The following is a 14,897-nucleotide window of genomic DNA, read 5'->3' as shown; positions in this document are numbered from 1 at the left end:
AACTAATAGTCCAAACTCCATAATCAAATTATATTTCATTTCTTTTTTTTTTTTTATTTGTAGCATAGGTAGCTTTCTTTTTCTTTAAAAATAGGCTGCCAGGTTTAATCCCTATCTTTTTTTTATTTGCGACGTAGCTTTTTTCTGTAAATTAAAAATACTGCCATATTTTTCCCTACTTTTCTCTGGTCACTCTTTGGTTAGGTAGTTTCTCTCATTTACAATGGTGGTTTTGTTCAGGTGGCGGCGGTGGCGGCACCGGGATGAGGCGCCTGCACGCACTGCGACCACTGAGGCCCACTGGCAACATTAGGTGGGCATATACTAACTCTTTATTTGGGGACCTGCTCTGCAAAAAAATGCAATCTCATACTTGCTATAAGGTTGATAATTCCAAACTATTTTACGGAGCAGGTCCCCTAAACTCCTTCAATCTTTTTTCTTTTGTTCATGCTTCTTGAGCTATCTTGCCCCATCTACTTCTCTATTTACACACTATGTATGTATGTTTGTAATAACTGTCAAAACTCTGGTGTCTGAAAACTTAACATTTTCCTTCGAATCACGAAAACACATTTGTTTTCAAACGAATATTTATAAGTTATTATTGGTTTATCCTAAAATCTCAGCTCCAATACCTGTTGCTGGCAATTTGGCCAGCAATCCTTTTTGATAATTGTTTATGGTTTTGACTTTTTTTAATATTGTTTTATGATTTTTGAAGTTGCTTTTGGTACTCTCTCGTGTTAATGTTTTTGAGCTGCAATATACCTACTGTTTTGGCCCTTTTTTGGAGTTTCCTTGCTTCTAGTAGCATACCTATAATCACCACCGGCAGGCCTATCACTATAATACAGTCCACTCCATCGTTTTTAACAATACCATTTAGCAATTTAGATCCATACGCACTCATTTTAATAGATTGCTTCTGTGTTGTTTGCTTTTAAAATTAACTGTTTCCGTAAGTGGCTGCTAAAGTACAAAATTGGCGTTATTTTCCCAACAGATCCATTTCAAAAACAATTTACTTATCGTTGTCAAATTAAATGCCAGTACCCGTTTAAGTAGGTGTTAAAAAGGGAGCTTCCTCTTCTACCTCGGTCCTCACTTCGTCCCCTGTCACGGAGTTTTCCAATCATGCGAGGGTATTGTCTTCAGGAATATTTGAAGGTCATGGTCCACTTGTCTTCCTGTGACCTGTGTCTCTAGACAAAATTCGCTATAGTGTAGAATTTTAAAGAGGATCACGATTTTCATTGTGCACTGTTTTTCTTGTCCCTGTTTGTATTTTTCTTATAAAGAATGTTAGTAATTTGTATTGCAAAAATTACTAGTACCTACCTACTTAGTCCCGTTAACACGTTGAGTGCGAAACCAGGTCTATAGACCTTGTGTACGTCTCGCTTACCGTGCGGCTAAGAAAATTATAGTCTTCCTTGTCGTGCGAAAGGCATAACTTCAATTGGGTCCGGTGTAGGAAAGTGATGAATATATATCTATGATGTATTCTTAAAATAGAATCCAATGATGTACCTACCTTAATACCAGGTTTTTAGACCTGGTACCGCACGGAAGTAATAAAATGTCTTTACAATGCGAAACCAGGTCGAAGCACCTTGTACCCTGCGCACCTGGTACCGCACCCCACGCTAGCTTCGTGCAGCCAGTGTTGCCTCGCATTCGTAAGAAACGCACATGTCGAAATGGCGTCAAGAGAAACAAACAAAATCAAAACTGCAAATTGATTATAATTTAATTTGCTACACGATTTATTGCTAATTTAATTAATGTTTTTCGTGACAAACATTTGAAGTTGTAACTAAATATTATTAAATAATATGTTTTCTTTAAATATAGCTTATTTAAGTATTTATGCACGTATGTCTTATTTGTAAAATATTTAGACTAAATTATTAAAACATCTTTGTTTGTTACTTTTTTAAATTTTTATTAAAACTTAATTTAAACTATCGATATTTGTATTTTACATCCCTAGAATACCCACCAGACTTCCCTACTTCAGTGCGGCACAGGGTGCATAAGCCTTGTATTTTGAATATAGCTATAATTTTTATACTAAACAAGTTATTCACGAACGCCTTCAGGTGTATGTCAATAAATGCATTATTATTAATATTCAAAGAAAAAAAACACAATATCTATTAACATGAAGCCAAAATTGAAATTAATATATCTTAAATATTACAAGGTCTTTAAGCCTTGTGCCGCCACAATGTAAGTTTTAATACCAGGTTTACTGACCTTGTACCGAAGGAATGGAAAGTATTAGAAAGTTATTGCCGCAGCAAAGGTGTTAACCCCTCGTAGGTACTAAGATTCGTACCTACTTAGATTTGTAATCTAGAATTTCAGTGACTATATTTTTAGTCTTCTTTTGTAGTTTCAGACATTATTGTTTTTAATTGTTAAAGAAATAAAAACTTACAAAAGATGTAGGTATATTTTAATAATAATTGTATTGGACGGAATTACTCGCTTGAAGAGTCAAACAAATAAAGGACCTACATGAAAGCTTAGTTAACGTACTTAGTCTTTGTACTTCTAAAAAATGTCTCTTATCTAAAATTGTCTCTGACGCACGTGTAAACGTATTGTTAAAAACTTTGACTACAACAACACACATTTATCTGCAAAGTTTGTTTACGAAACTGTGGAAACTAGGCAATTTTGCGATAAGTAGGTACACGAAACTCCAAAAATATCTATTATATTTTTTTCAAACTTATCTACCAAGATTTTTGACAAACTAATCGTGTGATTTATCTAAGTTTTATTTGAATATTTTTTCCAATAACCAAAAATTTAGATCTTAAATAAGAGTAGGTACTTATTTTGTATTTAGTTTATCTAAGTCACGACTTAGACACTCTTTTCATAGTCTTTCGATGATAGAAAATGCCAACGGATTACTAAACCGAACAATAATATCAATATTAGTAACAAAATATAGAATCATAGCTGAATGTATGTGTGTAACCCGGTATTATTTATCCAAAAATATGTTAAATACTTATAGCTTATAAATGTTTCATAAGAACTTGATGTCATAAAAAGATAATAAGCTGATACCGCTCTCCTTCATTCCTTTATTATTTTTAATGCACACCAAAAACTACTCATTAACCTACGTTTTAGTCATACAATGACGTAATTTTAACAAAAAGCTGGACTTTGTGTAGACCTGTCTAAACAACTATTAAACAGTTTTAAATGTGTCACCATCAAAACGTGATTTACTTACAGACAAAAGAAAACTGACGCATATAACTCGTACCTAATAATTTTATTACATTGTCTTGTCATGTCTAACTTAAGTTATTATATTATTTATCACATTCAATGTATAAAAAGCCTCGGCTGCAAATAAGTTAGGCTCGATTGATCTATCACAACACGGAACACCACTGGACTAATCTTTTCACACTATAAATTCAGCAATGGCATTATAAATTCATTGGTTCTGTGCCTGACTTTTCTGTTTTATTTTCTCAATTTCTTGCTCTTTTATGAACTTAATAACATACCAATTATAGCACCAGCACATCAACCTGCTACTAAATGACACCTTTTCTGACTTTTGTAACTGTAAGTTAAGACCTAAGGCTCAAATTCATATTTTAGGAAACTCTTGGCAGATTGATCTGCTGGGCTCACACTTCCAGAGATTGTGTACAAAAAATTCAGTCTAAAATATTGTTGTACGTAGATCTTACAACCGCAGATCGTTCGTGGAGGCGGACGGGACTTATCCCGGGGCGAACCACCACGATCCGGGCCTGCTGTGGACCGGCCTGGGGCGGTAGACGAGCCGGGCGCACCCCCTCGCGACTAATCGCAAGCGACCAGTCGCACCACTACGCCAAACGCCCCACGCAGCACTTCGAGCCCGAGGCCGGCGTCAGACCACCACAAGTCAACATTCGCAACGCAGACCTGAAAAAGTATATTAGCATTTACGACGTCGAATCCCTACCGCATCTCATGTTAGCGTTACAAGAATTTTGTTAGTGGTACAACCGATTGTTTAAACTCCCGGTACTGGCGATGAGATTGATTAAATAAAACTTTTGACTCAACATTTTATTTTCTTCCATTATTATAACAAAGAAACTTGCCCTGCTACCAATTCGGTGTAGAACATCATAAGCAATGTAGAGCCTTTGAGTTTGAATGTTTAATTATGCGTGAAAGATAACCTTTCATCTCCACCTTTCAGGTAATAAAACTCTACGTAAAAAACAAAGGCTCTTTATATAACATCACAATTTAATTGACTCATGGTCAGTACTTACCTGAGAAGTACCTAGTAGATAATAAACGTATATGTTTTTAAAATACTTACATAGATAAAAGCTATATGATTATGGTTGTAGTCAAATTAATATCAACGGCAAGAAAGGCTATTATTAAATACAAAAAAAATTAACAAATAAATTCGATAAGATTGAAATCGTAAAATAAAATAAAAAATAATTACTTTAATTAAAATTATATTGGAGGAAATAAAGACATAAAACTAATTATATTAAGCAGACTTCAGATCAATGACTAACATTATTTTTACACCACACTTCTATGGTTTACTCTATAATACAAATAATCAGTACTTTTTCGTATAATGAAAACCTAAGTATTAATATTACCAATTCGTACTTATTAACTTTGCATTCCTGTCTGATTTTTATAGATAGATAATGAATTAACTTTATAATAATCATGTACATACACGCAAACTGTTTAATCGGTAAGTCATTTCAATTGTTATGCGAGTGTATTCATTAATGATTCTGTAATATTGTCGTTTGAATGTATCTAGCCTAAGTGTCTTTAATTAATAATCGCAAATATTTGTGGAAGTAATGATACATATTACAATGCTGACGAGTTTTATTTCATTTATTTTATTATTTTATTTCATTTAAGGCAACTCTATAACTATACAGGGTGGAAACGGTAAGTGATCTCACTTGATGATTTCTAAACTATACAAGATATCGAAAAACTGGTTACTGATCCTGAAAGTGCTTCACGAGCTGAGCTGGGCGAAGCTGGAAACATTAAATTTTCGGATAGATCCAGTTTATTTTGTAACCTATGATAAAGCTCGTGAAGCACCTTCAGGATCAGTAACCAATTTTTGGATATATTGTATAGTTTAGAAATAATCGAGTGAGATCACTTATCGTTTCCACCCCGTATACCCGAACCAAACTAAGTTGTTTCAATAGGCTCTTTATGCGAAAAGTTTGCATAAAACACATTAATGTTAGTTGTATCGTTGCTATAGCCGATGATGAGGAAATGACTAGGTATTAGTTACAAGGAAAATAATCTCACAAGTAAATTCTCTATTCTGTTCACACACACCTAATCACTGACTAAATGAAACAAATGGGGACAAAGATTTTTGGAACACACTTTCAATGCATTTTTTAACGAATGCAATTAAGTTAGGTAGCCGAATGGAAGATTCAAAGCCTCTCAGATCTATTTTGTCTCTTTACACAAAAAGTAGAGCCTACTATTAAATGCAAACCTGAATATCTAATTGAAATGTTTCTGAAATTAGCTTAGATCCTTGACGGATAGGCAAAATAATTCTTAAGAAGGTGACCGTCAATTCATTTGAAACCAACAAAGCATACACAAAACCACAATTATATTTATGGTGGTTTTGTTATAAGGCGTTCATTGTATAAATGCAATATCCAGTTGTGATACACGACGTGAATCATCCTATTCATCAATATGTCACGTTAGTCAACATAAACAATGGTTTAGATTTTTGTTACCTTTAATTAAGTACTTAATGAAAAGAAAGTTACATATTACAGAGTTAAAGACGAACTTTAGACACATTACACAGTTACCTACTGCATATCGATATTATACACGTATAAACCGATTTCAGTTGACAACCACGTGGTATTTCTTCTACAGGTTGTAGGTTCAAATCTTAGAAATGTTTACCTGATAACATTATGAACACCTTAATATCTTTGTATTATTTACTATAGTCTACTTTCAAAGTGAAAAAAATACTTATTACAATCTACAGTCTGCTAACAAAAGTAGCCCATCACAAGCTTGCAAAAACATCAGATTCTGAGAAAACTTCAGATGATTAACTTCATAAATAAGTTTGCAAAGGAGCATTCTTAGCATTTTTTCTCTTCACGTTCTCTAGCATTCTCAGTATTATTTTGACCTATTAACTTTACTTAATGTAATCCAGTCCTGACAACGTCATTAATTACCCGAGATTGGTGAACTAATCCAGCCCATGACATATAGACGTAATAATCCCGAATTGCTTATTAGATATTTACAAGGGACGATGGGCATTCACGCGCACAAATTGTACACCCACTAATGCGTAGTTACGCCTACCCACAATTCCTTAGAACTTAAAGTGTGACGTCACGGCTTAGAAATTATGTGAAAACAGACCGCAGGACTTGAATGAACTCTTAGAAAGTTCAAAGTTGCATAAAACTTTAAATTCAACAACCATTCATAAAAGATGACGTCTGCAGTGTTTACCAGTTTATGCGATTCATTAAAACGAAGAATGAAAATGATATTGTTGCACATAATGATTTTGGTAAGTAGATACACCATACACCATAGTAATAATATTTATTAATGTATTCTATGCCGATCTATTTTTACATTATGATACTTACAGCTCATTATGAGTTTAGCCGGCAACGCACCTGTAACGCCCCTGGGTCTGCGGGTGTCTATGGGCGACGGTAATCACTTACCATCAGGTGATCCGTTTGCTCGTTTGCCTCCTATCACATAAAAAAAAAAAAAAAAAAAAAAGCATTTTTATGGAAGCGAACACCGTGTTTCCTCGTCATAACAATTCCATTATCCAACTACCATTAGATACTTAAAACCCATAAAGTTGCACAAATTACTTGGCTAATGTTATTCAAAAAAGATACAAAACATATTTTTATACAAATAAATGAGATTTTTTACTCGGGCTTAAATGTTGGCGCTACATGGGGAGGTTAATGTCCAGTTGTAGACTGCTGTAGCTGAAACAATGATTACACAGATAATAGCAATTCAGGCTTCATACGTACACGCGTTGGAAGTAAGATAATAGCACTTTAAGGTATGGGAGCGCGGAAACGTCAACAAAACTTCAAATGTCTTTCAGATTTGTAAGCTCTGTATCGATATAATAATATTATTATGTCAATGTCACCCCTCCCGCGCCGATCCCATACATCAGGCACTGACTCAGTTAAGTGCTAGATCATAACACCTATTTTAATTCAATTGAGTCAAATACTTGCATAAAAAATACATTTTAGTAACATCAAGAACCTATGACTGAATGATGCAATTGTTTTTGTCATACGCTTCTTACAACGTACGTGGGTTAGATAACCATTAAGATCGTGTTCAATTGCCGTCAATTTCCTTCAATAGCCGATAGACAGAAGCACACATCCTCATTGGGCACAATCATCGTAACGTAAGTGCGCCTATTAACGACCCCCCAAAATTTGTATCCTATTACCGCCCTATTTTTCTTTCTTTCATAAAAGACATAATAACAGGTTCCAGAAAACACGTTACCTAAAAAATATCTAGATATGTTTATTGACTATCAAAACGATTAAAGTTTGTATTCATAAATAACCAGTAAACGGAGTTATTTGACATTAAATGGGACGCACCCGCAACGGACGCACTTTTCATACTGACGCGCTCCCAGCTACTTAAGGTGCACCTTGTTATTAATTAGCGATTTTAACACATTCAAAATTAGTATACCAACATGTTTTTGCATAACAATATTAATTCGTACTTTAGTTTCCTTAATAAACCCTCAATATAGCCCTCTCGCTGTATTTTTGTGGCTTAAATACAATTTTAAATAAGGGCGTTAATAGAAACACTTTTCATAATTTTGTTCCTAATAACGACCCATGGCGTTGTTAGAATTTTGATAAAGTTTTTTGTTTTAGTATTTATATCTTTAATTACGCATTTAACCTCCATTTTGTTGTCTTGATCGATTCATAAGAATATTTCACATAATTAAATCAATTAACGCCATACGTTAATTGTCATAGTTTTGGCATAAAACTGCAATGAACATTAAGGAATATCTCTAATAATGTATGACAAAAGATTTTATAAAAATCTGTTAAATTCTAATTAGTACCTATTTGATATAAAATAAACCTAATAAAAATGATACTTCACTGATTACGTCTTCTTTAAAGTAGATATTTTAGCTGTTTACTGTTTTTTTTTACGGTCGCTAATAGAATAAAGTAATATTCATACTTAATTCTATTACCGCCTCATAACTATAACGCCACCTACGAAGACTTATAAGCCTGTATTTTGTATGTAACTAACATTTATGACATGACACCAAACCAATCATGCATTATCACAACTACTATGTAACTTTTTCAGATCTTTTGAATAATAAAAAAAAATATTTAAAATAATTATACAGACAGTTTCCAATTTGTCCATAGTTTAAATTAAAATACACAATTACACACAATTAAAATCAAAAAACATAGGTCAAAAACTAATTTACAATTATAGTCAAATTAAAAATAACAATAAAATATTAAATGAAAATTAATTTTTATTAAAACTCAAATATAGTTTAAATAATGACCCCCACTACTCACTAGAATACCGGGTTCCGCGTAATCAAGTATAATAGAGGAATTTATTATTCTACTATTTTTGCTTGATTATTTATTTATTTTCGAGAAGCGTGCCTTTTCTCTTTTAATAATAAAAAAATAATAACTTGAAAAAAAAAACAAATAACTAAAACTAAAAGCAAAACAAATTTAACTTGAAAAAATCAAGTGGGTATAGTAGGAATCGAACCCGTGCCTCTTGGAATATATCCAATTGAAGAGCAATATTCTTAGCGGTCGGTAATAGAAACAGAGAAAACGTTAATAGAAACACACCTCGTCTATAGGTCGGTAATAGAAACAACTGCTTTTTCAGATTAAATTGCTATTTATTAATTATTGTGTGATTGAATACTCATTGTTACTACTTGAATTCAAAGATTACTTCATCATTGTTATGAATAAATTAAAATGTCTTTTCTATTACCACGTCTTATATCTAATTTTCTAACGTTTATCCGAAGTCAGCTTAAACTGGCGGTAATAGGCGCATTTACGTTAATAGCCACTGAATGGCTCAGCCATTTCGGCTGTTTTGGTGGTTCGATTGGAGTTGCGTGGGCGAACGAGGTAAACAACCATGCATTATGGTTGACTGTCTCTAGAATGATAATTGGGAGCTGGAGGCGTATTTATGAACCACTAGAAATAAAATTTCAATGTCATTTAATTGCTTACATTTTAAACTGCCCGACTGAAAAGCCATTTGATCAGTTACCAGTTTATAGGTAAGAAACGTTGTCTTGGAAGAACGTGACTTTCTTTACCTTCTGCGTTACTCATTCCATCAATGCCATAGGTACTAGAATTAGAAATATTTTTGTAGACCCTTTTACTAACTCTGTAAACTCCTAAATTAATAATTGTGTTCATCATCATCATCATTTCAGCCACAGAACGTCCACTGCTGAACATATGCCTCCCCTGATGATTTCCAAATCAATCTGTCTTCATCCAATGCCAACGGATAATTGTGGTGACTCTATTCAAAGACAAATTATTATTTTACACAACGCTATCTTATGAATGTGAACATTAAGTACTAGGTACTCAATACTCATTGGTAGGGAGTTAAAAACTGACAGGATAATGTGTGGTCAAGGCATCGTTGTAGAAATGATGACTAAGCTGAAATAAAGTCTGCGTGACGCAAGGTGCGTCAGGTCATGTTTGCCCACCGTAACGACCGTGTTAGGTGCTTCTCGGAAAATATTTATCTAGGTACATAGCGAAAAAAATAATTTAGGTAAGCTTCCTAGGAATCAAGTATTTCAAATGTTTTTTTCATTTGTTTATGTTATTACTTGTAAAAATACTGATTGGACTCTACATTCAAAATACTAGCACCTCAATGATTTTTTTTAAATTTACAACGGGTGTAAGGTTGGTATTTTATAAAAAAAAATGCATGCTGTATTAAACTGTAAAGGCATATCTTTTAAATTCTGGCTTTCTAATAATGTAACGATGCATGTACTTAGAATCATATGTTGTTGGTAAATCTTTAACAATAAATAAATATATGACAAATAAGCTTTAGTGTGGAAAACCTTGGGGGAGGCCTTTGTCCAGCAGTGGACGTCATTTGGCTGAAACGAACGAAGCTTTAGTAAATGTATTGAGGTGTATAATTTTTGGGAAAATTTAGGACAAAGAAATTAACTTTTCCGAATTCTGCATGTCCATATAGTCCATGATGCTGATGTAAACGTCCATGGGTAATTATAATTTTTATCATTATTATGGGATTCGGCAACAAGAAAATATAATTTTTATTTTTTTGATCTGTCAAATTACGAGCAAAAACTAGCAAAGCTCTGGCTTAGCTTAGGCTAACTTTTTAGTCGCTAACCTAAGTATTTTGTCTAAAATAGACGTCTTTCACAAAGTTATTAAAACAACATTACCTTTATAAATTAGCTAAACGGCTGTCAGTAAGTTGATTCGGTAATTTAGTTTTGAAGTAGCTTATAATGAGAATGTAATTATTACAAATTGCCAGCGCACGGTAGACGGTTTTTGATGAGGTTATTAAGATAACAAAAAAAACAATATTATTATAAAGATTTTCCCTAACACTCGCAAAATTGCCCAATCAGAAGGCTATGTGCGGAAAATTAGCCCAGTTAAACTTACTGACCATCTTACAATATTTCAGTATTATTTTAAATACGTTTATATTTATGGACCATTCAACTCTGTGACAGAATTTACAGAACTTTAGATTAACTGAAATGTTGTTGGTGCGTCTGCAAACGCAAAAACTCTTTCCTTTTTAATAGATAGGGGAAGGGGGGGCATAGTGGAGTACTTAACTTCAATCGAAAAAATAAAAAGAACCAGATAAGTTACGAAGACTAGTTTTAATCGAAATGATACTACAAGTATTATATTATAGATAACTCTAAAAAAAATTTACGAATTATTAACTATTTTGGCATAAAATAAGTTTTTTTTATAGTCTATAATTTTCCGCTTTGCCCTTATCACAAGGGTAAAGTGGAATTGCACATTGGGCAAAGTGAAAAAGGCACTTATTAAGCGTTTATCTACTGTATTTGAGCATTTTGCTAATGAGGTCAATTAAATGAAATAACATAAACAACTTATTTAGTAATTAGGAACTGTTTCAGGCCATAAAAAACCTTGTCCCTTACTACGGCAAGATCATATATTTTTTGCTCCAGTTTTTTTGAAAAATACTGGACGAAACCTATCAATCTTCTTCGATGCATCACCAGATTTCAAATGACAATGAAGAGTTCCAATTAGGATACCATATTTTGTGATGCCGAACTAATCGTAGTAAGACTCGCTTCCTCCATCGCTCTTCTCATTTGATCTTCTCTCCATGAGCCTTGGTTCGTTTTACTTTTGTAATAATTATGAACCATCTGAAAAAACAAATTAAATATTTCTATGTGGGAATCATTCCACTTTGCCCCCTTGAAATATTTTCCACTTTGCCTTTTTGATAATAATTACAGTTTTCAATTGATAACTAAGAAAGTGTTAAAATTTGTTTAATCTACAAAATGTCAAAGGAATCTATGATAAACAGATATTAGATTTAAATAATAAAAATAACATCACTACTCACTTTTGACAATAATATCCAGTTTCCAAAATCCTTGAATTTCGTAAGAAACTCACTCGATCTACATCGCGCAGTCATGTAGCCTGCTCAGTGGCGCTAGCCGGACTGATTTTGGTCAATGACCTTGGTCGGCACTGTGCTTGGCTTACGTGAAGCACGAGTGCCGTTGGGTGAAAGAGTGTTGGTAAAATCAAATTTTTCGCATTGCCCACCCCTTCCACTATGCCCCCCTCTCCCCTACCTAGGTAACTAAGGACAAGTACATATTTAAAGTATGGTACCTATTGGTTTGCGTGTAGTGCGTGCATACCTTATAAATAAAGGATCCCTTTTTGCGGAACTCTAAAAACCGAAGTATTGTTTAGGTATTTGGCCTACGCGTCAGCTCATTGTAAGCAACTTACATGAACGGGGTCGTAGGGGTCAGCCCGGTTTTCCTGTACCTATATTATCCTGTTTTCTCCTTACTCATCGTCACAGGAAGAGCCAAGGTAATGCGCTTACGAGTCGTAAAGGTGGATAGTTGTTTTCTTAGGACGTGATGCAGTGCGGCCCGACTGGAGATCGTGTTAGTGTGATACCAGGATATAAGTATTTTATGATGAGAGTTTTCGTCGTGATATTGGAAAGGTGTTTTTGTTGTAGTTTTTATTATTAATCAGGTTTTTAACCATGTAAATAGGTAGTTACTACTAGATACTAATAGTAAACAGTACTTCTCGACGTCAGTAACTTCCAGTTTATTTTTGATGGTGTTAAAACCGTGATGCCCGTATTCTGTGGAACATTAAGACTCTGGTACATTAAATGCAATATTAAAAAAAAATATCGGTGCTGCACCTTTAAAATAATTTCAATATCCACTTATTTATGAATGTAGAACTAAAATGCGGTCGTCACAAGGTTAGCTCACTTTCTCAAGTCTAATCCAGTGATCCTCGATTCGCTCATTCATGCATTCACATTCGTTCATCCCTGAAATGCCTATCCATTCTGAACCTTGATTCACTGGAATAGAGGTTTCTGTTTCACTAAGAACTCTTGAACACGCTACAATGTATACAATGGCCGATTTGTCACAGGATGGACGCTAAACGCTGGCTTCCTTCATACTCCGGGTCTAAGATAGAAACTTTAGCTATGTTGTTTTTAAATTGGGTCAAGATTATGTACCTACAGTAAAAATACTTATATTTGTGTATATTTAGCAAACAACTCTCGAACGGTACATCTTATTGTCGGCAGTGTAGTGGTCGAGACTTGATGTCGAGACTTTGTAGCATAAGTAACTACGTTAATTGGACTCCTAAAAATACATAATGGCAGCATTGGCAGAGTAACGCCCGTATTCACAAACATTACTATGAGTGAGGTCTCACAGTGCGCGTGAAAGCAAGCAGGGTAACACACGACACAGAGCTGCATTCGACGCTGTGCGTTCGATTTGCTGCTTCACTTAAGCAAGCATCGTTTGTGAATACGGGCGTAACGTTCGTAGCGTATCGAAAATTTGGACCTAGAGCTAGAGGTGAAGCTTCGTAGCGTATCGTAGCATCGCATCGCCTAGAACTGAAGACTCGTAGCGTATCTTGGTTTTGAGCCTGAATTTGAAAGTCATAGCTCGTAGCGTTGAACCTAGAGCCCGTAGCGTAGCGCGTACTTGTTGAAAAATTTAATTAATGAATTTTAAATCCTAATTTTGATTCCGATATTAATTACGTTAATTTTAGGAAACTTTCAAGAAATTATTGAGACATTTATACGAACTTTAAAAAATCAGTTTGTTCAGAATGAAGAGGATTGTTCAATTCCTATTTTCGAAATCTTGGACCACACTAGTGGATCAGTCGCATGTCGTACCACGCTGTCCCACTCATGCCTGTGCGCACACTTCTTTGAAGTTCTGACACATAATCGCCACCGTCGTACGATTACTCTAAAATTACTCATAGCAAGATTTGAAACCGTAATCTTAAGTGGCTGAATGTACAAATTGGAAGAACAAGGAAAATTCAGTTTGTTATCTTTATTAATGGATTTAATTTTTAATGGCTTTCGTTCTTAAAAAGGAAAAGTCCAATTTAATCTTAAATAGCGTGAATTAACTTAATTTCAAATGAAGAAGAAACTACATACCTATTAGTTACCTTACCATAGTCATTTGCTGAGTGAGGAGATAGATGATATTTAGGTAATGAACATGTAAAAAGTGTACTCTAATTCTAAGATAGTTGGAAACATAGATTTGTTATGTATCTCCAACTCTGCACTACCTATATTCTTGAGTCAATATAAATCTGTGATTGATATTGGTAAACAAGAAATACAAACTTACAAAAATTTGTACAAGTTAGGTACTCTTCCAAAACACAATTTAGGTACTTAGGCCTAATTTACAAACACTCTTATTTATTCATAATATTAAAGCATAGAAAAGATTTATCAGTACATTTATTGGCACGTTTTCCCGAAATACACGTAGCGTAGAGAACATACTTCCGGTCTATTTATGTCAAAGATTATGCATCTGCTATTTTGTAGACTAGACCTATTCAGTTAACGTTCAAGTAGGTAAAGTGCTAAGTAAGCGTTCAAAGTTGTAAATATTATTGGTTTTCCCTACTTGGATTCATATTTTCATTATTATTTAAATACCCCAATTAAGATTTTTGTTTTCATGTTTTTCTCTACCCAAGTAAATTAGGTATGTGTAATTAAAGCAGTTGTAGAAAGAATTAATTACCAGAGCTAGGTAACACAATTTCCTTTTCAATTTTCCGAGCAAGTGACCACCAGCTTGTAGTAGATGGATTTTTTTTAATATTGTCCTATGTTATTTAATTAACTTATTGTGCTTCATTAACTAAATAATGTCTGACTTAGTATTCTTTTTAAATTACTTCTTCGTTTTAGCTTCGTGCGTTGCCCGCATACTATATGTCCTTATTATAAAGATTGACACCATTGTAAAGCTTAGATATAATCATAATTATTCTATCTACCTATTTTTAAATGCAACGTCTGCACGTACATTACTCTTTGCCCTGCGCCCGCGCCTATTATAAAGCAATAAAGGTCGACAA

The 14,897-nt window shown here is 33.9% G+C and overlaps 1 protein-coding gene across 4 annotated transcripts in view; it reads left to right on the top strand.

Annotated features, from left to right (window-relative positions):
• LOC135078128 (uncharacterized) overlaps positions 1 to 4,896 on the top strand; it is a 51,588-nt gene extending 46,692 nt beyond the window's left edge. For 3 of the 4 annotated variants that reach the window (XM_063972714.1, XM_063972712.1, XM_063972711.1), the window contains exon 5: positions 3,743 to 4,896. In XM_063972714.1, the coding sequence (XP_063828784.1) occupies positions 3,743 to 4,029 (287 nt within the window). In that variant the 3' untranslated portion in view covers positions 4,030 to 4,896. Of the gene's footprint in view, positions 1 to 240; positions 314 to 3,727 lie in introns of all 4 variants that reach the window. The other variant, XM_063972713.1, reaches the window with a different exon arrangement.
• The last annotated feature ends 10,001 nt before the right edge of the window (positions 4,897 to 14,897 follow it).

Source organism: Ostrinia nubilalis, chromosome 14, assembly GCF_963855985.1.
Source record: "Ostrinia nubilalis chromosome 14, ilOstNubi1.1, whole genome shotgun sequence".
NCBI classification, from domain to species: Eukaryota; Metazoa; Arthropoda; class Insecta; order Lepidoptera; family Crambidae; genus Ostrinia; species Ostrinia nubilalis.
Note: the sequence above shows the minus strand (reverse complement) of the source record. Positions and strands in the feature narration are given on the sequence as shown.